Here is a 24,414-nt window from a genome sequence, read left to right on the forward strand (position 1 = left end):
GAAAGAGCTTGTCACTATGTATGTATTTCTGCAAAAAAAACAAAGCACAGGATGGTTCACAATCCTTGATCATAATGATTTTTTTACTGGTTGCAAATATTGCTTTCTGTTCTAAATGTTAGACTTGAACTCGGATATGAGTTCTTTCCTTACTGTGATGTCTGATTTTATGTGTTGTCTGTGCGTAGTGGTGGCATTGAATTTGTGATTTTGAATTGAAGCAAAAGAAATGTGTCAGATTGCACTTGGTCTTAATTGGGACAGCATTAATAATTTTCAGTGTGTGTTACACACCTGTGGTATACAGCATACATAACAGAGAGTTAATTGGTTATTTTTTAGTTGCATAAGAGTTTTCCCCTTAAGTAGTCTTAGATTTTGGTTTCATTTTCCTTTCTTAGTTTAGGCAGAGTGTGTGTATGTGTATACCAAAAGATATCTATGCACATATGCAGTCCTGTGACACATGGGGATGATCTTGGAATAGCATAAATTTAAATACTTGACTTTGAAATAATATTTCATTTTATTAAATAATTTTATATTAGCATGCCTTCTTCCCACTGCATTGCAAAAACACTAATTTTAGCTGTAATGGAAATTGTCAGAAATGTAAAGCACAAGCTCTTCTGCACTTTGTCCGCGCGTGGATAATGTCTAGAGTCATGGTTCCATCAGACGAATTTTTTCTGTGTCCGTGTTGTCTCATCCCTGGCATTGGATTATGTTTAAGAAGTTATTCCAAACCTCAATATTGCATTAATTTTCTCTTGTTCAGTTGTACAATCATTTTAAAAATTGATTCTCTATTTTAAAGTCTGTTAAAAGTGTATCTGTAACTTGAGAAGCATCAGCTGAACTCGTATCTCAACTAATGCTTTTGGTAAATGGATTTCATGGCATCAATTCTGCTGAAGCTATCTTATTTTGGCATGGCTTGAAATTCACTTGGGATATTTCAGACTTTCATTTTTCTGATTTTTTTTTTTTTTTTTCAGGAAACCATTAGTCCTAATGACTTGACTAGAACAAGAGAGAACGTTTTATGTGCTATTTTTCTAGGTTATATTTTGTAGCGCAGTTAAAGTCTGGTGACAAACTTTTCAGCTAACTAGCTGAAACTTATCTGTCAGCTAATTAGCTGAAAAGTTTATCACTAATTTGAGATTAAGAATTTTATTTCAAAGGTTATTTTTGGATCCTTAGCTTCAAAACTTCATGTGGTAGTAGCTCCTAAACAAACCACTCTGCTAAATGCTAGTGGCTTTATGGAGTGTTTTAGTATAACTGCATCTTATCAGATAACAAACCGCAGTACAACTTTTCTGTTTTGTGTTGTGAACACATGCATGCTTCAGAGTGGTATTACTCTTAGGCAGATCTATCTAGCCTCTGCACAGAACCATTTGGCAATGCTTTTTACAAATTAATTCAAATAATGCTTTGTTTCAATTGGAGATTCTCTGTGTTTTGTTTTGTGTTTGTGGTTTTTTTTTTTTCTTCTCCCATCTTGTCTTCTGCTACTTGAATCTTCGCCCTCGTATTTAATTATGGGGCATTTCATGTCACTTTCAAGAGACACTTACTCTGTCTATAACATTATATTGTCTCTGTTTATTCGGCCTTACTTACCCCGAGTTCGCAGGCACTACCTGCAAAGAGCAGCCTTAATGTTTTGTAACTTTTTCAAAGGAAGGAGGCCAACTAGCACTATGTTTGGGTGGAAGTAGATCTTTTTATCCCCAAAAGAAAATAAACAACTTTTTAAGCACAAGTGTGTTTTTACTTAAAATATTGTCACATTTCATATATTTATTCAGTTTTGCTCTAGTAATCAAGGGTATTTGTTTTAGTATGAACTAATGAAAACAACAAAAACATGTTTCATGGGCTTTCTGTAGATACAAATGTATTAGAAATGTTTTGTTTTTCTCAGTTTGAAAAAGCTGCATTAAAATCTGGTAGCAGCGTGAAATTATATTAGGACATATTTTGTGTATGTTAAGCCCCCCCACTGTGGCTTTTGTTTTTAGTTAGGTTATATGGATTGTCTGTATACTGGATTCTAGAAGCTTGAAAAGCTAGAAGCAAAAAAAACTACAGATGAACTATGTTCCTTAGGTTTTAGTGCAGTTAACGTAACGAGACTGGCTGATCCATTTGTACTAAAAATGGGACTTGTTATAATTGTTAATATATCAAGAAGTCTTCTTATCTTTTTCAAAACTTGCATTGATTTTTGCAAGGCTCTTTGAGGGCTATCAAAAACTCTTTTATAAAGGACATGGTAGGTGTACCAGGAAGTACAGAATAACAGCAAAAGAGAAATGAAACCTTGTTTGGACAAGTTGAAGTGTAGCATTCAGTCCATTAAATTGAGTGGAACAGAACACTTACAGGAACTGTTTTTGTTGATGTCAATGCTTGTTTGGAAGCAATTAGAGCTCTAATTTTGTAATCTACACCTATGTGGGACTGTGGAGATGGGTATTATCTGAAGGCTTGATGGTTGTGATGCATCATTCTTCCAAAGTTCTTTAGTAAATATTAATGACAATGTTCACATTTATCTTAGATGAATTTGAAGTCAGATTTTTGACAATATACAGTTTTTTGTAACAGTGTATGTAAGGTAGAGGAGGGAGATTAAAACACAGAAAGAAGTATGCTCTTTGGAGAGCCTTTCGCCTCCAAATCTATTGAGAATTTTCAACAGCAGAATGGGAAAAACAAATTCAAATGAGTCTTATCTGGTGAAGACCGAGTAAAAAACAGAAATACAGGCAGCCAAGTTTGTTCAACAGGGGATAGTCTCTATGAAGTGTAAATTGAGTAAAGTGTGTAACAAATGAACAGGTTTTTTTCCTCTGATGCTAGCCCTTAAAACCATGGTGGAGACCTCTTGATTCCTCTGTAGATTCACTATGAATCCTCTTCAAAGTCGTCCTTCCTGTATAAAAAGAAAAGAAAACAAATGTTGATTTAGCTCCTTATATTCTGCAAAATATGTAGCTCAAGTTATGCTTATGCATTCTGTCAGATGTGGAGAGAGAGTTTTAGTCTTTGAAAGAATAATCAGAGTTCTATTTTCTTAATTTCTGTCTATCTAAACAAAATTGTTTCATGTTTAGAAGCTTATTGTTTAATCTGGTGATAGAAAAACAAGGATTGATATATTCTTTTGGTAGATATTTTTTTTATTCTGGTGACCTGGTACCTGTTGGCTCACCCAGAAATTATTTTGCTGTTGCTTTACACATGTTTCAACTATGTGTGTACAATTAAAATAGAACTGGAGGTAGTAATTTAATACACTTTTATCTTGCCTCTTGCTTTTCTTAGGCATGTTTCATTTACTGATGTGAATTCAATAGCGCGTTATCTGGCTAGAGTTGCTGGTTCTGCTGGGTTGTATGGTTCGAATCTGTTGGAACACACTGAGGTGAGGAGGAGTCATGCCTCTCTTTTAATTCTTCTTTTTCTCCTCTCTTTCGGCCTGCAATCAAAGGGGGTTTTGTTGTTGTTTGTTGGTTGGTTGGTGGGTTTTTTATGTCTATCATTCTGAATTTTATTGTTAGATTGAGATTTCAACTGTGTGGGATGCTGAGGGTTTTGTTTTCTTAAGCTTGCTCTTTCTTATAAAGAAGAGTCATAAATCTGAGTTTGAAAGGGTTGCTGTTTCCCACCCCTGCAACAGCAACTAATAACCTGACAGTTCACTAATAGAAGATAATTCAGGTTGGAAGGTGATGTCTGTAGTTTTCCCTCTTCACTTTCCTCTGGTCTGTTGCCATCAGTTGCTAACTTGTAACACTTCAGTGGAACACAAAGGAACACCATATGACATTGAAATACTGAATTAGTTTTTGCTGTGTATAATGGAAAAAACCCTGACTTCATTCAGGTAAATGTGGCGAGACATGACCATATAGATGGACTATTCCCTCGTGCAAAGTCGTGTATTCTGTAATGCTTCCCTAGGGGTGCCATGAGGGCACCAGAATTATTGTGCCAAAGAGGGAACTTTTTTTGGTCTTCCTTACTTACACAGATTACAAAAAATTATTGGGAACTGTGGATATGATATGAAATGAGAAGGAATTCTTCCCAAGTCTAGCTCAGAATAATCATATGCTGAATTTTAAGTTGGTAGCTGAAACTAACAGATAAAGTGAAATTTATTTCCTCTCAACGTTGGGGAGGGACTGAAGAACTTGATTCAGTTCTTTTCTGCAACTACTTGAAGCTAGTAGTAATCACTCTTCAGCCCATATAGCTGGTTTTAGGGAAGTGTTATCTTAGTATATTGCTTGTAAGGCATTTAAAAAGTTTTAGGTTATCTTGTGGCTGTTTAAGCTTTCTGACCAAACCCCTTGTTTTTAAGTTAAGCTCCAAGATCTCTGCAAACACACTTTCAAGATTGCTATTTCTAATAAAATACTTCTTTTCACTTCTGCATCTTTTAAAAATAAATTTATACTTTGAGAAGTACAGTGGCAGCTGCATTTGTGGTGCAAATATTTTGGAGCATAACTGCAAATGACTGAACTGAATTCCGTGGTGGTGTAATTACATCTGTGCCTGCCACGTTGGCTCAAATATTGGAAGGATTCCTGATGCAGTTTACAGAACACTTGCACATGAAATAGGGACAGAGGACTAGAAGAGACAGGACTGAGGGATTCAATTTATAAACAAGGCATTATTCACCAAGGGCATGATTTTTATTGGGGTTTTTTTTTGTTTATGTACCCAAATAATATTTCCTTCTATGGGAGAATACTGTTTTTCAGGAGGGAAGAGAGGGAAATGAGGTCAGGGAGGGATTTGATTTCTTCAAATCTAAAAGGAGATGAGACAGAGAAGAATAGGGACTGAGAGGAAAATGATACACTTATCCAGCACCAGCACCAGGAAGATCAAATAGGTCACAAATGTGGTGTCTAAATAGTTGAAGGATAATGGCAATTATTATATACTGTAAGTGATAAATAAGTACCTAAGAAATGCTGATTATTTTTACTAGCGGGAATAGCTTCAGTAAAGTCGGTATTTTCAGCAGTTTAAATACATCCTAAATGAAGAAATTAAATTTAATCATTTAGTATGGTTCTGGGTAAATGTTTCAGTGTATTTTGTTTTCAACATTCTTTAAGCGCATATTATGATTTATTGTCCAATATATACAACGCTAATGCTTCAGTCAGTATTTTCTGTTCAACTATCAAATGGATTGTATATTGCTTCAGTTTTTTAACAAGCTTCTTTCTCATTCCTTTAGTAACTTTAACTATCTTTTTGTCCCTTAAAACTAGATTGACCATTGGCTGGAGTTCAGTGCTACAAAGTTATCTACAGACAGCCAGTTTCTTTCAGCAGTCCAAGAGCTCAACCACTGTCTGTCCCTAAGAACGTACTTGGTCGGAAACTCTCTGAGTCTTGCAGACTTGTGTGTCTGGGCTGTACTAAAAGGTACCAGTATACATGTTCTCACTTTCATTGGCTTGCAATCAGAGTGTACCAGGAGTCCTCAAATTTCCTTTTTTGTGGATGCTAGTAGCGACTCTTAGCTGTTTGCCAGGCTGTATACTGTTGTGCATACTGCTTTGGCCTGTGCATCGCTAGTGATGGGAATAGTATAGCTTGCGAAATCCTAGATTTTTTTTAAATTAATGTTTGAAATTTATAGGATGTAATCATAGATGGGGAATTTTTTTAACCTCTTGTGATAACTGTAAGAGTGTCTTTTTATTACCTGTTGCCTAAATATGAAAATTTGCTCTGGCCCAAAATTTTGGATTAAATCTTTAAATTATTTTGTAATACAGAGTAAAATTATATACACAGACCTTTCCATGACATTATCTTAGTAGAGGAAATTTCTTTGGTGTTTAGTTTGAATTATTAAGAGAGGTGTTTGTTACCCTGTGAAATACCCTTTGGTGGTTAAAAGAAGCTTTGATGATCTGTTTTTATGGGTTTGTTTTTTATGTTCTCTTAGATTTATGTCTAAAGCTGATAGGTGTCAGTCTACCATTCAGTATAACCAAATTCCTCTTGAAAGTAAAACGCATATTCAAGATTAAAAACTAACATCTTTCAGTATTTTTTCAAAGTTGCTGCTCTTTAGAGAAATCTGAAGGGAGTGTACTACTTCCATATTTTTTTTTCTCCTTTCCCTGTCAGAATCTTTCTAGCAAAGTTGTGTTCCTTGAAAACTAGATTGTGGGATTACAGCCTCTCAGAAATAAAGGATAGTATTGATACATGCTTCACATCTGATAAAGCTTAGAAAACATCAAATGCAGACACACTAGAGGGATATCATCTATTTCTGTCTTAAAAAAAGTTGTTATTAATTTTGAGGTGGGTGATACAAAGAACAATATATGTTCCCAAGTCACCTCCTGCTTTGTTGAATCCAAGAAAGAGTGCAGTATGTTCTGGGCTTGGGGGGAGTTTGTTTAATTTGCTTTGGAATGACTTGTGTCCCCATGATTAAATGTCTTTTCAGAAGAGAGTGCAAGTAGGTGTTTTAAAATTAAAATTTTTTTTAGTCTTAAAAATTGCTGTTGGTATTCATTCTATTTTTATAATTTAATAGCTTGAAAAATGATTTGTTTTCTAACAGATAATAACATATGGCAAGAGCAATTACAGCAAAACAAAGCTCCTGTCCATGCAAAGCGATGGTATGGCTTTCTTGAGATACAGCGTGCTTTTCAGTCAGTAGGAGCCAAGTGGGCTTCTGGTACACCAAAGGTTAAAATGGTAAGATTTACTCAGATCCTCTAGAGAGAGTAGCTTTATTTATGTGAATACGCTATAAGACTTTTTTTTTTCTTTTTATGTTAGAGAATTAAAAGTTAAAAGGAATCAGTTATACAGTAAGTTACATTTCTGTAAACTGTTTAAAGACAAGTACGTCACTTTCGTATTTAGAAAGGCATAAGTGGTATAGTCAAGTGCTTAAATGGAACCATATAAAAATGGCACTTCTTAATCACCACTGCTCTTTAGATATATTTTAGGTATATTGTTTGCTTCTTCTAAATAGGATTTTGAGATCCTGATAGACCTGCAAAGATAGCAGCCCTTGGTTGATTGAACTTAATGTTCACATTCAGGTTAAGAACACCAAGATATGAAAATATGGCTAGTCACTGTTTCCTTCTATGGAATAAATTAAACAACTTGGGATTTTTCAGTCCTGGATCAAATTTGAAGGCAGAATAACTGAGAAGTCCAGAATTATTCTTGTTTTGATGTACTGCAAGTAATGTGAAAGTTGTGAAGAGATGAATTTGGGGTCCAATATGGCAGCTTTTTGTCATCTGGTTTGAAAGGAGACATTTGTGCAGAAGCTATTATCCAGAGTTTTATATCTGATTATACAGGTAATGAGTTCTGTAATTATGTCTCTGTTAATTTTTAAGGCAACAGAAAAGAAAGCGGATGTTGGGAAGTTTGTTGAACTTCCTGGTGCAGAGATGGGAAAGGTCATTGTAAGGTTTCCTCCTGAAGCAAGTGGGTAAGAAACAAATACTTTGAGAAGGTTCTATTTGTTATTTCTTTCAAAAAAAGAAAGGTGTGCTTTGGTGAGGGTGTCAATCAGCTTATCAGACAAGACTTTTAAGCCAAAAGAGTATTTAAAGTTTTGTCCACACCTATGTTAGAGCTGTATGTTCACTTCTCTCTACCTCATGGCACTGTTGCCTGAACTTGGAATAGGGAGGTTACTTGCCAGCAGGTGACATGGTGCTGCTCAGCAGTGGGATGAGAAGCAGAAGGATGGCATTTGCATGGATCGTGGAGGCGTGTGCACTGATAGGAGCTATGATGTATAAATATGGTCTTTATTGGTTGGGTGAAAGGACTCGTAGTGCTTCTCAAAGAAGCTCAGATTTGAGAAAGGAAAGATGTATGGATAGCCTCCCTTGGGAAGCTTGACACTGGATGTGTATGGGATGCCTTTGGCCTGGGGGTCCAGGCTGTATGTAGTCCCAAAACACAAACTCCTTAAAGACCACACAATGGACATTTGATGAGCCAATTTAATAAATACAGTTTTCAGCCAACTTTTAATTTTCTGCTTCTTTTTAGAATTGTCTGATGAACTGTAAAATTTCCGTGATGGCATTTCTTCATTAAACTGCTTGTTCAGCATCATGTGGCTTCTGTAGTAGTTTCTTACTCTATTAGTCCAGTATAAACTGTTGATCGAATATCATAACTTACATATTATGTATGTGTATAACATATATTGTTCTCACATTACTTTAGTAGCTTTTAGTGTCTTAATTCTAGTGTTTTACTTAAAACGCTGTTCTTTAAGGACACATTTTTAATTTTTTTGGAAGTGATTTTCATTTGGTGGATTTGGGTTTTTTATATTTAGCTTAAATTGACAGTAACTTTTTAGCTTATGTTAAAAATAAACAGCAACCACCATTTCAGAAAATTCTACTCTTCTGAATGTGATAGTTTCAGATTATCTGGTAGCTACTACTGAGTATCATCAACAGTTGGTTAAAGTTAGGCTGTAAAACTGAAGATAATTGCAGTCCTATCTTTATATCCATAGTGACACTCTAATTTACAGATTTAGGTATTTTGAACAGTTAACTACTAAATTTATGGTAGAATAACCATAATCTATTTTCATAAGTACATAGTATTTCAACAAATACCCTGTTCTGTTCTTTTTTGTTAGACTTACGTATTTCTTTCCATTCTTTCTCCTTCCCTCACAAAATAAAAAGGGAAAGTCTAGCTGAAATAGTGCTGGTGTATGTATTTATTTTTTATTTCCTTTTTAGATATCTGCATATTGGTCATGCTAAAGCTGCCCTGCTAAATCAGCACTACCAAGTTAACTTTAAAGGAAAACTTATTATGAGATTTGATGACACTAATCCAGAAAAAGAGAAAGAAGACTTTGAAAAGGTATGATAAGAGAGCAGGGAAATTCTTACACTGCATAGTTAATTCAAAGTTAAATGACATGCAGATCTGCTCTCACACACTTTGTTGCACTAGATTTTGATGGTATCAGTATTACACTTAAGCCTTATGCTTGGAAGAAATTTCCATCATCTTTACCTTAAAAAACTTAAAGCCCTTTTACTGGTAGTTTATTTCTTCCCTTTCTCCAATTTTTTTTTTTTTTTGCAACTCTTGCAATACACTGTTGTTTTTATTGTATAAATACTGCTTAGTCTGTAATAAGTAATTTGTTTCAGCTTTCATCTCCTTTTCTTGTTCTACCTCTTTCTTGAAGTTGTTTAAGTGTTCTCATATAATTATAGGCTGTGAATGAATGATAAGTGCCTGCCTCTCTTTTCTTTCATGCATGTCGTATTATTCTTATGGCTTATCCTTCCTGGACAATGGAGCGTTAAAAAAAACCCACCACATCTGGCATGAAGAGGATGTAGGTTTAAGAAAACTAGCTTTCCTGAATATTACAGTGTACAATTTCACACTTTTCAGGTTATTCTTGAAGATGTTGCAATGCTGCACATCAAACCAGATCAATTTACATATACCTCAGATCACTTTGAAACAATAATGAAATATGCTGAGAAGCTAATTCAAGAAGGGAAGGCGTATGTGGATGATACTCCTGCAGAACAAATGAAAGCAGAGCGTGAGCAAAGAATGGAATCTAAACACAGAAATAACTGTAAGATATTTTATGCTTCCGTCTTGCTTTCTTATCCTTTTAATTTGGCATCAAAACTTCATTTTTATTAACAAAGATGGATGAGATGACTAATTGCATATCTCTAAGGTCCTTATAGGAAGTGTTTAGTGCTTTGTTCTGCAAGGCTGGAGTAAGTGTACATTTAGACAAGTGCAGTAAACTTGTGTATGTATGAACTCATTACCGCTTTTAAAAAATTCAAAATGTGAAATGTGTAAAAATGAATTCCAGTGTCTAAAGAGGGGGTAACATTGCTTTTTGTTATTGCAGTATTAAAATGTGGTTCTGTGTCAACTTCGTAATACCTTAGAAAATTGTGTATTTTATTGTTCTTAGGTGTTAATAAGAATCTACAAATGTGGGAAGAAATGAAAAAGGGAACAGAATATGGGCAAACTTGTTGTCTACGAGCAAAAATAGATATGAGCAGTAACAATGGATGTATGAGGGATCCAACTCTTTATCGTTGTAAAAACCAGCCTCACCCACGTACTGGAAGTACCTACAAGTATGTCCACTTCATCCTTGTGTGATTTTTGCTCTTTTCAGGGCATTTACTGTTCCTTAGTAAACTTCTTTTAATGCTTGGCACCTGCTAGTGGTTTTCAGTCAGAATATATAATGAGTCTCTTGACTTTCTGAAACTTCTGCAAATGATCTTTTTATCCTGTGAGTTGGCCATCATGGTCACCAGTAAATATTATTTCAGTTTTGGTCCATAAATACATTATATGTCAATGAAGAGCTTTGAGTCACAACATAAATTAAGACTTAATGGCTGTGTCTTGGACAACAGAGCTGTTTCCTTTAGCTCTGGGAGCTCAAACAGAACCACTGTAATTTTACACTTCTACAAAACATCCTTGATCTGCCTACCTGAGTGGCTGTTTCCGTTTTCACAGCAACTGCTGTCTTTGTGCAGAATGAAGAATTAGTACATCGTGCATTGAAGTAAGCCTACCCAATTGTTCAAGGCTATGGTTCAGTGCTTATTTGAAACCTCTGTTTCCAGCAATACAACTCCCTTTTTGGAAACATTGATTTAATGTGTATGTAATAGTAAAGCTATGTCTGTGGGTAGGGGTTTGTTTTTAAACATGAAAACTTTGCTCGTTATTTAATCAACTAATGATTCTTTCTGACATTTAAGGGAAAAAAAAATCCCTATAAGTCAGCATTTTGTGTGTTTGAAAAAAAGCAGTAGCAGTGTAGGATTATTTTTTTTTTTTAGTCTTTAATATTACAGCTATGATCTATTAATTTCTTGAAGACTTTTGTGTTTTTAAAAATGTATTGCCCTGTGGATATTTTTATGGACAATTTGTTGTGTATGTGCTATTTTAGTCTTGATCTGAAAGTTTTCAGGATCATAGATTATACTATATAAATATAAATTATGCTTAGTTTAAATGTTTATATGCGAGGAAAGTGTTTTGTTCTTCTGCCCTGCTAATTGAAGGTCTTTATTCTCAGGGTTTATCCCACATATGACTTTGCCTGCCCCATTGTTGACAGTATTGAAGGTGTCACACATGCATTGAGAACAACCGAATACCATGACAGAGATGAACAATTCTACTGGATCATTGAGGCACTGGGCATAAGGAAACCATATATTTGGGAGTATAGCCGACTGAACCTCAACAACACTGTGCTCTCTAAGAGAAAGCTTACGTGGTTTGTCAATGAAGGGCTTGTGGACGGATGGTATGTTACATGGTTGTAGTTCAGCATTGTTCCTTAGGATAATTGTGACTGATGCACTCATTCTCTGTTTTGGACAGTGCTTAGACATCAAAGCAGCATGAAAGAATATTTAAACAATATTTAAGAATATATATTAATTTTAGCGGCTTCTGCATGTACAGTGTATCTGTTTACTACTCTACAGTAATTGTGTACATACATATTCATATCCTGTAATAAACATGAGGTAGCTTATTTTTGGACTCTGGCTCTTGCTGCGGGTGCTACTTAACACATTTTCCACTCTGAGTCATCAGATACATTCCTGAGCAATGCCAGAAAGGAGCCTGAGTTGAAGAACTTCCGGTCCTAGCCATCTAGTCAAATCCATCTTACTTCCCTCCCACCTGCCCTCCTTCCCCTTCTTTTTGTTCTTTTGTTCATGTTAACTGGATTTCTGCAGGTAGTGCTCAGTGGTCTAGTCGCCTAAGTGTTTTCCTAGAAAGGGTGAACGATGGGTTTACACTTCTGCAAGTAGTTCGGAGACTAGAGAGGCTCCTTTTGTTTATTAGCACAATGGGCTAGCTGTGGGAGCACACCATCTGAAGTCCTCTCCTCATAGTACAGGAGTCTGAAGAAATTAATGCATAATGCTAAATCAGACAACTGTTTGTAGTGTTGTTCTTGGGCTGGTTTTAGATGATTCTGTGCTCAGCCTATAAGAGCATCATTGTACACAAGTTCCTAGGCTGCCTGGTTTTCTTGCTTAGGTGTGCCACGTGTGGGATTTTTTGGTTTTCATTTGTGGCATGAAGCTACTCGGCTAGAGCTAAAATTCTCTTTTTTTTATTCCCTAGAGGTATATATCACCTCTCCCTCCCTAAGCCTCGCTGTTCATTCCTCAGCAAGGTTTGATTCGTATTCCCACCAAAACATATTTTACATTTCAGATTAGGCCATTTTGTTTATTGCATAAGAGAATAAAATCATAGAATGTCATTGAGAGATAACATTGTCATTGTCACTCATCTCTTTCTGGTTTCTCTTGAACAAGAAAGAATCAAGCCCTGTTGTTTCAGGTTCCATTATTCAGGTGCCATTGAAAAGGAAGTAATGTGATAGAGACATAACTTTTGCCTTGCGAGTTTTTGAGGGACTAAAGATTGAATAGATATAGGATTAGAGCCTCTTCACCAAGAGATGTCTTCCTTCCCTGGGGTGAAGCAGAAATAAAAATGCACCACACGTTTTGTACAGATAAGAGCTCAGACTTTTCAGCTAGATCTTCTCATCTAGCTTTTAATTCACACCAGCAAAATACACTGAAGCTGCGTCTTTTGTGTGCAGCAGTATTAGTAAAGTTTTTGATCAGTCTGACTAATAGGTAGAACTTAGCATGTGACACTGATGAAATGTCTTTTTCTACTAGGGATGACCCAAGATTTCCCACTGTGCGTGGTGTCTTAAGAAGAGGCATGACAGTTGAAGGGCTAAAACAGTTTATTGCTGCTCAGGTGGGTGTTTTCTTCTCTTCTGATTTTTGAACCTCATTTGGTAAGGACAAGTTTTGGTGAAGTTTCACTTAAAGTACTTGTTGCTGGGAGGTTTGTCCTTTTGAAGGTTTGCTCCTTTCACATGTACTACTTCAATAATATTAACGCTTGTGGGCAGGTCCTGGCAAAATGGGCTAGCAGATTTCTTACTTCAAAAAGTGTTTATTTTGCAAGCTCAAGGTGCCTTTCTAAACTGGATGAATGCAAACCATATAGAGGGTTTGTAGTCGTTAAAGGAGTCTAATAGCTAGAATATTTATATTAATATTGGTTTTGGTTTTTTTTTTTTTTCCCAGGGCTCCTCTCGATCTGTCGTGAATATGGAGTGGGATAAAATTTGGTCATTTAACAAAAAGGTATGTGCTTACTTGAATTTGATGCTAGTCCTGATATCCTCTTTCTGGGATGTGTAGAGAATCCAGCGTTCATTGGAGTGCTTATCACTACAGTAGCAGTTGCAGTACGTTGCATCATTTGGCACACTTTCAGGAAAATGGAATGTCCCCCCCTTTCTAACCTGAACTAGCACTAATCCTATTGATTCTCCTATATCAATACTTGCTTGCCTTACTTAGTAGTATGGGGAAGGATAATGGTATTTGCTGTAAATCTGATGTGAAAACTGCATTTCATTTTTCTGCTTTCAAGCTGCGAGCTATCTGTAAGAAGGTATTACTTAATGCTTTTTACCTTAGCATATAGCTTACAGTGCTGTAAGCATACATAGCATAAGCTATCATTTTGCAGCTTCATAGCACAGTCACATTTGCTTACATAACAGGAGCTCTACAAACCCACTGAAAATGCATTATTCCTAGTTTTAAAAGGCTGCCCGTTTCTGGTTTGGCTTATTTGTTAACATAAACACAAATCTTACTCAATTTGATTCATGTTGGCCGCTTTTCCTTTCTGTGGCAAAAGGACTAACGGGCTGGGTGTACTGCCTATGTAGATAAAGCCAGCACTGCTGATGTTTCTGACTGAATGTCAGATAAGGAATATTGCATCTTGACATGGTTAGTTGCTTCTTGGCAGCGGATGCTTGGACACTATAATAAGGCGAATTGTTATAATGCTGATTGCATATTTTGTGTGATTGTGGAAACACCTGTTATTTTGCATTGGGATTCCTGCTTGGGTTTGCTTAGATAGTACCCAGATCTGTTCATTTAAGTAGTTTTTGCTTGTCTGGCATGTGTCTTGTATTTCTTCATGTATTTTGCACTTGGCCTGCTACATACACAAAGGTTTATGAATTGGTTCTTTCTGTTGCTGCATAAATATACTTACAACTAAGAACTGCATTTTGGGGAAAAATCTACAGGGCGCATTTTTTGAATCGGCTTTTAAACTGAGTTTCTTAGACCTCTGACTCAACTCTTTGGACAGCACCATATTTATCAGCCAATTTTATTTACATGTATCTGTGCAAATAGTTTGCAATCTGCAATATAAGCAAAAACAATTGGTTGCGTGCAGGTAGTTCTGAGCTCCAAGACCTTATCAGTGTGAGAGCTCTTATTTTATATGTTATCCTGTAATTATGTTACTGACTTTCTAATGCCAGTCATCTGAGGATGGATTCTGAGTTCTAGTGAGTAAAATAAAGTGCCTGATATTAACCTTGTAAAATTCAGTCATTTAATTATCAAAATTATGATATTAAATCACATACTACACCTTTATCTTGAGATGCATAGTCCTTTTTTAAAGTGTCTAACGTTTAGGAGTCTGACTTCGATGACTGTGAGCTTACAAATGTGTGACTTCTTAAAAGTATATCATCATATCACCTTCCTTGCTAATGTGAAGTAATTAGATGCTAAATATTTTTTTTTTCTAAAATTGCCATGTGGTTTTTCACTTGAGCAGGAGTAAACTAAGGAGAAAAAAAGTCACTTTATATCAATAAAAGCAGGTGTTTTCCTTTGTGTTAGATTCCAATTAAACTGGTAGATCTCTGATATTCCTTTTGGACCTAGACAACTATTATACTTGAATTATGTTTTTAAGTGCCTATGAACAGTTTGACAAACCAGTATTTCATGTATGAAAAGTCCTGTGAAAAACTATGTCAGTTGAGTTTGAAAATGGGCAATAAAAATACAGGAACACATTTTAGAGGTATTTTTTTCTTGCCAGACTCATGTTGTAGAAATCCTGATGAAGTCAAGGTTACGGTGTTGCCTTATTATAGTATCTAATGCGTCTGTATTAAAATTGCAGACTTAATTGGTGCTTCCTCTATAGCCAGATCTGTCCCTGATTCTGCTGGAGTACTGACCTGGAAAATGAGTATGGGATCAGATCTTGTGCTGCCTGAAAAAGAACGAACTGCACTGATAAATTATCGCTTTAAATTCAGCTACCTAGAGAGAAAGTGGTACAGGTGAAATAGCCTATGTGCATAGTAACACTCTATCAAAGTACATTTTGCTATCCTCCCTAGGAGGCAGTAGCTCTTAATTTTGGTTACTTCTGCTGTCAGTAGTACCCAATCTATAGTTTTTACTCAAAGTATTTCAGTAAAGATGTGAAATTGTTAAGTATTACCACTATTTTCTCACTTTTCTCTTCTATGGCTTTGGATTAAAGTAAAATTAAAGCAAACATAAAAAAATGCAGTAACATAAAGAATACCAGTAAATATTCCTTTTTGGTGGTTGTTGTTTTATACATCATCTTATATGTCTATCAATGTCGTATATTTATGATCCACCTCATTTGTTTTCTGCAGGTTATAGACCCAGTAGCACCTCGGTACACTGCTTTATTGAAAGATGCAGTGGTCCCAGTAAATATTCCTGAAGCTCAAGAGGAGATGAAAGAAGTGGCTAAACATCCAAAGGTTCTCATTTTACTCTCTTAATATTCTTGTATTGCAGATCAGTAAGGTTGGAAGTACCTTGGCTTGGAGCAGTCAGCAAGGAGAGTCCTGCTTTTAACTTGCTCAGCCAGCATGAGATAAAACAAAGGTGTACTTTTTTTTTCCACAGAATTGTCAAAAACTGGGCAACTGCTGAATGTGTTTGCTCTGTTAAGAGGATGTAGGAAACTGCTTTTGTAAATATGTAGAGTGCATATAGACCGTGCATTGAAAGGCCTCTCTGGGAGTTCTCAGAAGAGGTGAGATGTTAAAAGTATGGAGCGATGCTCGGACTGTTTTTGTTATTGTTTGATACTATCTTGCACAGAGAAGTTTAAATATAAAATTTTCTTCAAGCTTTATGGGTATAATCCAGTCAATACTACTTATTCATACAAGTAAGGAATGTAGGAGATTTTTTTTTAAAATAGTTTATAAAATTAGACTTATGTAGAGAAGGGATATAGCCTGTTAATTCTACCAATCTCTGGATTTTTTTAATACGACTTTAAAATGCAGATAGCAAATAGTTATTATCAAAAGTTAAGAACTTTCTAATTTGATACTCTTAGTATCCAGTAAACAGAATAATATCCCTTAAGAAGGGTAGTGTCTTACTGATATAATTCTTTTTGGCACTACAATTAGGAAAGATGCTTTCCTTTGAGCATGACATCACAAATTACACTTAAGCTTCACTGAAAGCATCCCTTAGATATCACACTTATACTGAGAAACAAGTGAATATTGTTGAGGTTTTTCTTCATTTATTTGTTTTTATTTTGTTGCTCTGAGTGTTCCTGTAGCCATTTCTTGTAACTGAGAGGTGGACATCTGGTTTGCCCTCTTCCCCTTGGCAGATAAAGAAAGAAACAGGTTTTGAGAAGATGCAAGTGAGAATTGTGACTCTTTAAGAGTCAAAAAGTCTAAAGTTTGGTCAGATGCAAGCCAGCATATTAAAACATTGATATTAAAAATGCTGCCTCCAGTATGTAATGAAGTAAGTACTGACCAGAAGAAAGAAATTTCAAACTCCCAATCATTTGAGAAAGTCTGAACTCGCAGCTGTCTGCCTTTAAAAGAAGCTCCATATTTATTTCCATATTAACTATGTAAAAAGACAAAAATGAGAGTTATGAAATTCTTTTTGAAGGGAATTTGTATAGCAAAATGGAAACTTGAGAAAAACTTACTTAGTTTTAACTGTAAGATCTTAAAGATGTATGGGCCTTAAGGAAACGGGGTATGCTATCAGTTGTGTTGGAGCTGGCATTTTATAGAAGGTAGGATTTTTTGAGTGTACTGTCAGAGGAATGCATGAAACTCTTGTGAACGAGAAACCTGAGAGTGTTGTGGAAGAATACTATAGCTTTGTGATACTGTTATTGTCCGTCTTATATCTTCATCTGTCTTCTATCATTCAAAAAGCAGTGTTTTGGCACTGCATTAATTTTAGTCAGCTTATAAAATAACAATCTCTCCTTTGAAATTAAAATAATTATTTACAGAATGCTGATGTTGGGTTGAAACCTGTATGGTATGGCTCCAGAGTCCTGATCGAGGGCGCAGATGCAGAGACCCTGACAGAGGGAGAGGTGGTTACATTCATAAATTGGGGCAATATTATCATCACCAAATTAAACAGGTAACCTGTTTACTGGGAGATGAAACTAATTTTTGCTTTTCAGCTTTTTGTTAATTTTTCTTTTAATAGGTAGCTTGTAACAGTAAAATATTAATGGTTGTTCTTATATGTCCGTTCTAGGATTCTGTATATAGATATCTACTATGAAATATGCCACAAATCTGCATTTTAGCATAGAGCATCTTTTACTGTAGATTCAGGTCTGAAATCACCAGTCAGTCTTGATACTGCATGTCCCTCTCATCCAGTGTTTTCCATGGTTCTGTGGTAATATTTCCACTGTGAAACCACCTGGAATTTTAGCAACTTTCACCCTGTAATGAATACTGCTTTTGCATACTAAAAACTTAAACCTATCACAGTTTCAGTTGCAGAACTGTTGAGGTGGGGAAGGAGACCATTAATGTCATCATAATATCTTTGAAATGGTTGTGTTGAGACAGTGGCAGAATGGGGTGAGCTGGGATAGAGAACATTAATAAGTAGCAATTTTTTTTTCTCATGTTCTTTTAAGAAATCCAAATCAAAGGAGAACTTCAACAGGGGTTGAATATACAGGAGTGGATATGCTCTTTCATTTCCTATGTCTCCCACACTTCAAAAATGAACTCTGAACGCTTGTTTCAGTGAATCTATTGATGGTCCGTAGTATCAAATGAGAACTAATCATTTAAGCTTTACTCTTAACATTTCTGTTTTCCTGTAGAAATTCAAGTGGAAAAATTGTGTCCATCGATGCCAAGTTGAACTTGGACAATAAGGACTTCAAAAAAACAACTAAAATCACTTGGTTAGCAGAAACTCCACATGCACCACTCATCCCAACTGTCTGTGTCAATTATGAACATCTGATCACTAAGCCAGTTCTAGGTAAAGATGAAGATTTCAAGCAATATATCAACCGAAATAGTAAGGTAAGGTATCTTTTTGTCCCCTTTATTCCACAAAGCTTAATGTTTGTGGGGTTTTTTTGCCATCACTATTTCTAGTTACTCTTTTTTTAATTTAAAGATTTCATTGGTCAAACAAGTAAATCATGTGCTGGTGTATCTAGTTTCCATGTCTCCATTTAACCTCTCATAACTTCAAAATTAAAATATGACTCGTTTTTTCTCAGACGTTGCCTGGCTTTTATACATCTGAGAGCAATATTTTGAGTTTTCGGCAAAATGCATTATGATGTGGCATCTTTTTGCTAGTACTTGTTCTGCTGCCCCTGGAATTAACTAACATTTCAGCACTTCCAAAATCAGAAAAGCATCATTATCCTTCTACAGCTCTACTGTATTTCTTAGTATTTCTTGTTAAATTTGGACTGATTTCTTTTAACGCTTACAGCAAGAAGAACTGATGTTAGGTGATCCTTGCCTTAAGGAGTTAAAAAAGGGGGACATCATACAACTTCAAAGGAGAGGATTCTTTATTTGTGATCAGCCCTATGAGCCAGTGAGGTAAGCTACCTAACAATGGCCTAAGCAGACTTCACAGAATTTGCTTTAGCCTGCTGCATTTTAATGTTTTCACACATGCATTGGCAAGAGTAATGTTGCCTGCAAATATTTTCCCCTTTGCCACGATCTCTCTGTGGAATACTTCTGTGGACTGGCATGGCTTTTAGCTTGTACGTTCCTACCTCTTCAAACTGTCTAAACCAAGCACATGGGAGTTTTGGTGCACCTCAACTAAGTTGGACTTAGTAAAGATATGGTTTCCTTGTGATTCTAAGTATTTAAATTAAAGAACAGTGTTAGGGAATAAAACAGGCATTTGCGCAATACTACTACTGAACATACTATTTAATTGTAACAGTTCTTAAGCAAGGTACCAAACATCTAAATTACACTGCATTTCAGCATAATATTATAACATAAAGAAAACTTGTCTATAACAGGAATCAATGCAGATCCCCAATTATGTAAATTTGGGTAACTACACTTTTGTACAAAGAGAAACTTGCAGTTGTGCCAGAGCATCTTGTAGAAAAAGTAGAACGTTTGTTTCACTAAATGTTTCATATGTGTCTTGTATTTCCTTTATTATTGTGTTTTGTATAAATCCTTTTATAGTCCTTACAGCTGTAAAGATGCCCCGTGCATTTTGATTTACATCCCTGATGGACACACTAAGGAAATGCCAACGTCTGGGTCGAAAGAGAAGACCAAAGCTGAAACTGCAAAGAAAGAGGTAAACTTGTGTTTTAGAACAGTGGCATGAAATGTATTACTGTACAAGATTACCATGCTGAATACTTGGCTTTTTTTTGTTTGTTTGTTTTTTAAGGCTACTTCAGCTGTAAAAGGAAAATCTGCTCCACTTGTTGCTGATACCTCTACTCCAACCTGTACTGTATCAGAAGGTCACCTGGTCATTTACAACAGGGTGGCTGCACAGGGTGATATAGTTCGTGACTTGAAAGCTAAGAAGGCAACGAAGGAAGATATTGATAAAGCTGTGAAACAGTTGCTGGCCTTGAAAGCAGAATACAAAGAGAAGACGGGCCAGGAGTATAAGCCTGGAAATCCTCCAGTATCTGTAACTGAACAGTCTGTGTCTTCAAAACTTGGGACCTCTGGTACTGTGGACAGCAAAGCTCTGTACAATAAAGTAGCAGAGCAAGGAGAAGTGGTCCGCAAACTGAAAGCTGAGAAAGCACCTAAGGTGGCTGATTAAACTAATATTTGTTTGTTTGGGTTTGCATAGCCCATTGTCCTCTGTCTGTGGAGGTGAATGGGCGCTTATGGATCCATGTTTTCATAGTGATCATCATTTGGACTGGGCTCTGTTCTGTCAAGACTTGTGTTTTCCAATACTTATCTTTTAGCTAGATATTTATGACAAAGATTGTGTTAATATTCATAGAGATGCGAGTAAATTGCTATATTTCTTAGACTGCTATTCTGAAATGTGGACAGGATTCACCCTACAGCATGAGTTGATTAAGTATCGAAATCTTGTTCTTGGGGTTGAAGAGTCCTGCAGTATTTATTTATTCAACTAAATATGGTCAAATTACGTGACTTCATGGGATTGACTTGCTGCTATTTAGACTTTAAAACAAAAAAAACCAAAACCAAACAAAACGAAATGCAGGAAGGAAAAAAGAAAGTAAACATCCAGATACTACAGATATTTTTGAAACCTCTTGTTGGCTGGAGCTGAGCATAGAAAAAACAGAGTTACTAGTAGCTGTTTTCCTTCTAAGGCAGAGCAGGAAAAGATGGGAAATAACACACTTTGTCTGGTGGTTAAATGCTGTTCATAGTAGTGTCTTGGTGGCACCATAAAGTCTAAATAAATGGGAAGAACTAAATAATTTGTTAGAATTTTATTTAGGACTATTAGGAGTTACTTTGTTAAAGTAGGAAACTAGTGGAGAAAACTTCTCTCAACAACTCTACTAAATAGTTAAGAAAATGGAATTGATGTGCATAAACTGCAGGTCTTTTCATAAAAGTATGCACAAAAGGTGCACTTGAGAGTCTTATGTCTTTATATCTTTGTTCTCCCTCTTTCTGCCCTTTCCTTTCTCTTTCAGGATGAGATAGGTGCTGCTGTGGAAGTCCTTTTATCCCTAAAGGCAGAATATAAACAACAGACAGGCCAGGAGTACAAACCTGGAAGCCCTCCTGTGGTCCCACCTCAGTCTTCTGTTTCTACTCTTCCATCCACATGTCCAGTAGACAGCAAATCTCTATACAGCAAAGTAGCTGAACAAGGCGAAGTGGTCCGCAAACTTAAATCGGAGAAAGCCTCAAAGGTGTAATAGCAGTGAATACTTCTGGGTGGAACAATATTTTCAGTTTAGGCAAAAACCTAATTACAGGTTTTGTGAAACTTGAGAAACAAAATATAAGAAAGTACTTTCGAATTCTATGAAGCATTTTCCTAAATTCTCTTAAGCTGATATGGCTGATTTCATGAGTTCTGTGATAGTGCATGGAGAACCGGAAAAATAAATTAGTTATTTTTTTAGTGATACAAGACAATGAAGCAGAATATAGGCAGTAACTTGAAAGAAAGGCTGTAACTTGAAAGCTAAACTAGCAGTAATAAATATGGTAGTAAATTGATAGTGGTCAGGGAACCATTCTTTATTCAGAGTCTGAGTATTTGCTCACATTCTCCATTGTACAAAGTCATGGACTGCTGTAACTGCAGGGGAACTAAGCTGCCTAAAGGGAAAGTTTTCATGGCATAGAAGTCAACCCTTACATATACTGCCTGATTAGGTGCTTTGATGTGCTGCTCACAGGTATTGTGGCTAAAAACTTTTACCACAGAACTCAGTAATGACAACTTATACTAACAAGTTAGCTCTAGAAGTTGTATTACAACAGCTATGTTAGTGCTGTTCTAGTAAAGGTTATGTTATCTCAGCTATTGTGTTGAATCTCTGTTGTTTCTATCTTTATCTGCAACTGCTGTTTTTCCTTTCTTGCTTCAGGAACAAATAGATGAGGCTGTGAAAATTCTTTTAAATCTAAAAGCAGAATATAAACAAAAGACAGGTCAAGAGTACAAGCCTGGAAATCCACCTTCAGCTCCTCCTTGTATACCTTCTACTACACTTCCATCTTCTGTATGCTGCAGTAACTTGGCATCCTGTAGCTTAGTGGATGGCAAAGCACTTTATGATAATGTAGCTGAACAAGGGGAACTGGTACGCAGACTCAAAGCAGAGAAAGCTTCTAAGGTATAATAGTAAACAGAGCGTAAGCAATTGTAATTCTTACCGTGTCTTGCCACTGGGGGGAAATCTTTCACCAAGTAATGATCAAACAGCATACTAAATTCCCTTATGTCTGGGTCATAGCTTAGCCATCAAACTTGCATGTTCTGATAATGCCACACAAGGCTACTCTGATGCTGGATACTTTCTTGACTCTGAGATATAAATTCTAAATTCTGCTGGTGTAGGAAGTCAAACTTAACCTCTCGCATCTAGATGAATAGGCACAAGCATGGCAGATCTTAAACCTACAGGAGTTTTTAATGTATGTTACTTTTTCTTGCTGTATTTGGGACAACTGAAGATAAAAGTATCTAGTGTACTGCAACAATAGCAAGGCTTGTCAAAACTTGACAAATTCAGTGACAGTTGTGGAAAAGAAAACGAGACAAACCTATATGTTTTCAGGAGCTGCTGGTTTTTTCCACCTATATTTCTACCTTGCAGAATTGCTTTTGGTGTTGGGTTATTTTTATTGCTTTTTTTTTTTTTTTTTTTTTTAAAAAAAGTTTATTGTATGTTTCAGTGTAGATTCTGCTGCAATTAAGAGGTTGTAGCTGGCCAGGTGGGCCAGGGAACATTCTGGTATAATGTGACAGCTCTCAAAACATAGTCCTGTTGCTTGGGGAACAGCTATTACTTGAGTCCTCCTCTAGTTATGAAGCACTGTTTATTGCTAGCTGGAAATTTTGTTTTCTTCACCTGAAAATCAATGTTTCTTGTCAGTTCTCTCTTTAATTCTCATCAGTACATCTTGCTATTTGTCCTCCATATAGGATGAAATAGATGAAGCAGTAAAACTCCTTCTTTCTCTAAAAGCTGACTACAAGGAAAAGACTGGGCAGGACTACAAGCCAGGACATCCACCAGTAGCTCAAGGTGCTTTGCCTCAAGCATCAAACACAGTACCCACTGGTCCAGACACGCCTGAAGCTAAAGCCCTGTTTAGCAAAGTAGCTCTTCAAGGAGAGGAAGTTAGGAAATTAAAAGCAGACAAAGCAGAAAAGGTAAAAACATACTGTAATATAAAAATGTAATATATGTATTTAAATCTAAAAATCTATTTTAAATTCTTTGTGATTATGGGAATTAGAAATGTACATTTAGAATAGGCAGCATTTGAATTCTGAGATCTGAAATTTACTTTTAGAATTATTCTTGTCAGATATGGTCCTTAATGTTAACACGTTTAAATTAAGTATTAGTCTTTGCAGACTTTTCCCCCAACACTGTATGGATGTCCACAATGCAATACATAGATCCATTTTACTTTTTTGATAGAGCCAGTTTATTCCTGTGATTTCTGTATAATTTTTTTTTTTTTCCTTCAAGGAAAAGATAGATGCAGCTGTTAAGGAACTTCTTCAATTGAAGGCCCAGTATAAGTCTGTTGCAGGAGTGGACTATAAACCAGTTTCTGCTAGTGGTGCTGATGACAAAGACAAGAAGAAGAAAGAGAAAGACAACAAGTCTGAAAAGCAGAGTAAGCAACAGAAGCAAAATGATGGCCCAAAAAAAGAACCTTTGCAAGGACAGAGTGGTAATGAGCTCTCCTCAAATGGATCAGGAGAGGGTCAAGGCCCTAAGAAACAAACCAGGTAAAGATGTGAAATTTAATTTATTTGTTAGAAACCTCAACTGTTTACTTCTATTCAGATTTAGAGTTTTACAGGTGTCTCATTTCACTTGAAAGTGTGGTTATTTGCAAAATAACTGTTCATTTTCATATTTAGGATTAAGCCAAAAGCAAGTTACCAAAGTTAATTTAATGTCAATTGTACCTCAGCATCCTACTGAGGAAAATTCTGCCTAGCCTGTAGAAAGCATGAAGCAGTGTGCACGCTCTGTTACTGGGGGTACTATTACAGTTATTGAGAACTCGCTGTGCTTCATTATTTGCTTCTGCAAATGTGCTGTTCTATCTTGCCCAGCATAAACCTGGAGGTTAAAAACACAACCTCACATGTATTTCATAGTACCATGGTTTACAAAATATTTGCTGCAAGTACCATGAGAAGTATGTAGCCCGATTCAGAGCAAGGCACTGCTATTGTTGATGGTGGAACTCTCCAGTGATGACTGCTGTGCATCCCCTCTTCTGCTCCCACCCTGAAAGTTTAGAAATCTTTCCACAGCGTGTGTTATACTGTATTGTTTATTTCCTGTTACAGATACATAAATCACATATTAGAGACAGAGATGTGGTTATTTTGTGCAGAAATTATGCCA

General features: G+C 36.1%; 1 protein-coding gene across 2 annotated transcripts in view; it reads left to right on the top strand.

The window, feature by feature from the left end:
- The window catches only part of EPRS (glutamyl-prolyl-tRNA synthetase), a 37,836-nt gene that overhangs the window by 1,202 nt on the left and 12,220 nt on the right, over positions 1-24,414 (top strand). Inside the window, exons 2-20 of one of the 2 annotated variants that reach the window (XM_009894308.1) lie at positions 3,343-3,442; positions 5,316-5,472; positions 6,632-6,771; positions 7,437-7,531; positions 8,820-8,946; positions 9,493-9,685; positions 10,043-10,214; positions 11,180-11,413; positions 12,822-12,906; positions 13,242-13,301; positions 15,683-15,793; positions 17,320-17,456; positions 18,163-18,370; positions 18,795-18,907; positions 19,523-19,640; positions 19,737-20,114; positions 21,901-22,149; positions 22,962-23,192; positions 23,518-23,783. In XM_009894308.1, the coding sequence (XP_009892610.1) occupies positions 6,769-6,771; positions 7,437-7,531; positions 8,820-8,946; positions 9,493-9,685; positions 10,043-10,214; positions 11,180-11,413; positions 12,822-12,906; positions 13,242-13,301; positions 15,683-15,793; positions 17,320-17,456; positions 18,163-18,370; positions 18,795-18,907; positions 19,523-19,640; positions 19,737-20,114; positions 21,901-22,149; positions 22,962-23,192; positions 23,518-23,783 (2,780 nt within the window). In that variant the 5' untranslated portion in view covers positions 3,343-3,442; positions 5,316-5,472; positions 6,632-6,768. Of the gene's footprint in view, positions 1-3,342; positions 3,443-5,315; positions 5,473-6,631; positions 6,772-7,436; positions 7,532-8,819; positions 8,947-9,492; positions 9,686-10,042; positions 10,215-11,179; positions 11,414-12,821; positions 12,907-13,241; positions 13,302-15,682; positions 15,794-17,319; positions 17,457-18,162; positions 18,371-18,794; positions 18,908-19,522; positions 19,641-19,736; positions 20,115-20,991; positions 21,214-21,900; positions 22,150-22,961; positions 23,193-23,517; positions 23,784-24,414 lie in introns of those variants that run through there. The other variant, XM_009894307.1, reaches the window with a different exon arrangement.

The sequence above is a fragment of the Charadrius vociferus genome, unplaced genomic scaffold (genome assembly GCF_000708025.1).
Source record: "Charadrius vociferus isolate BGI_N301 unplaced genomic scaffold, ASM70802v2 scaffold261, whole genome shotgun sequence".
Classification (NCBI taxonomy): domain Eukaryota; kingdom Metazoa; phylum Chordata; class Aves; order Charadriiformes; family Charadriidae; genus Charadrius; species Charadrius vociferus.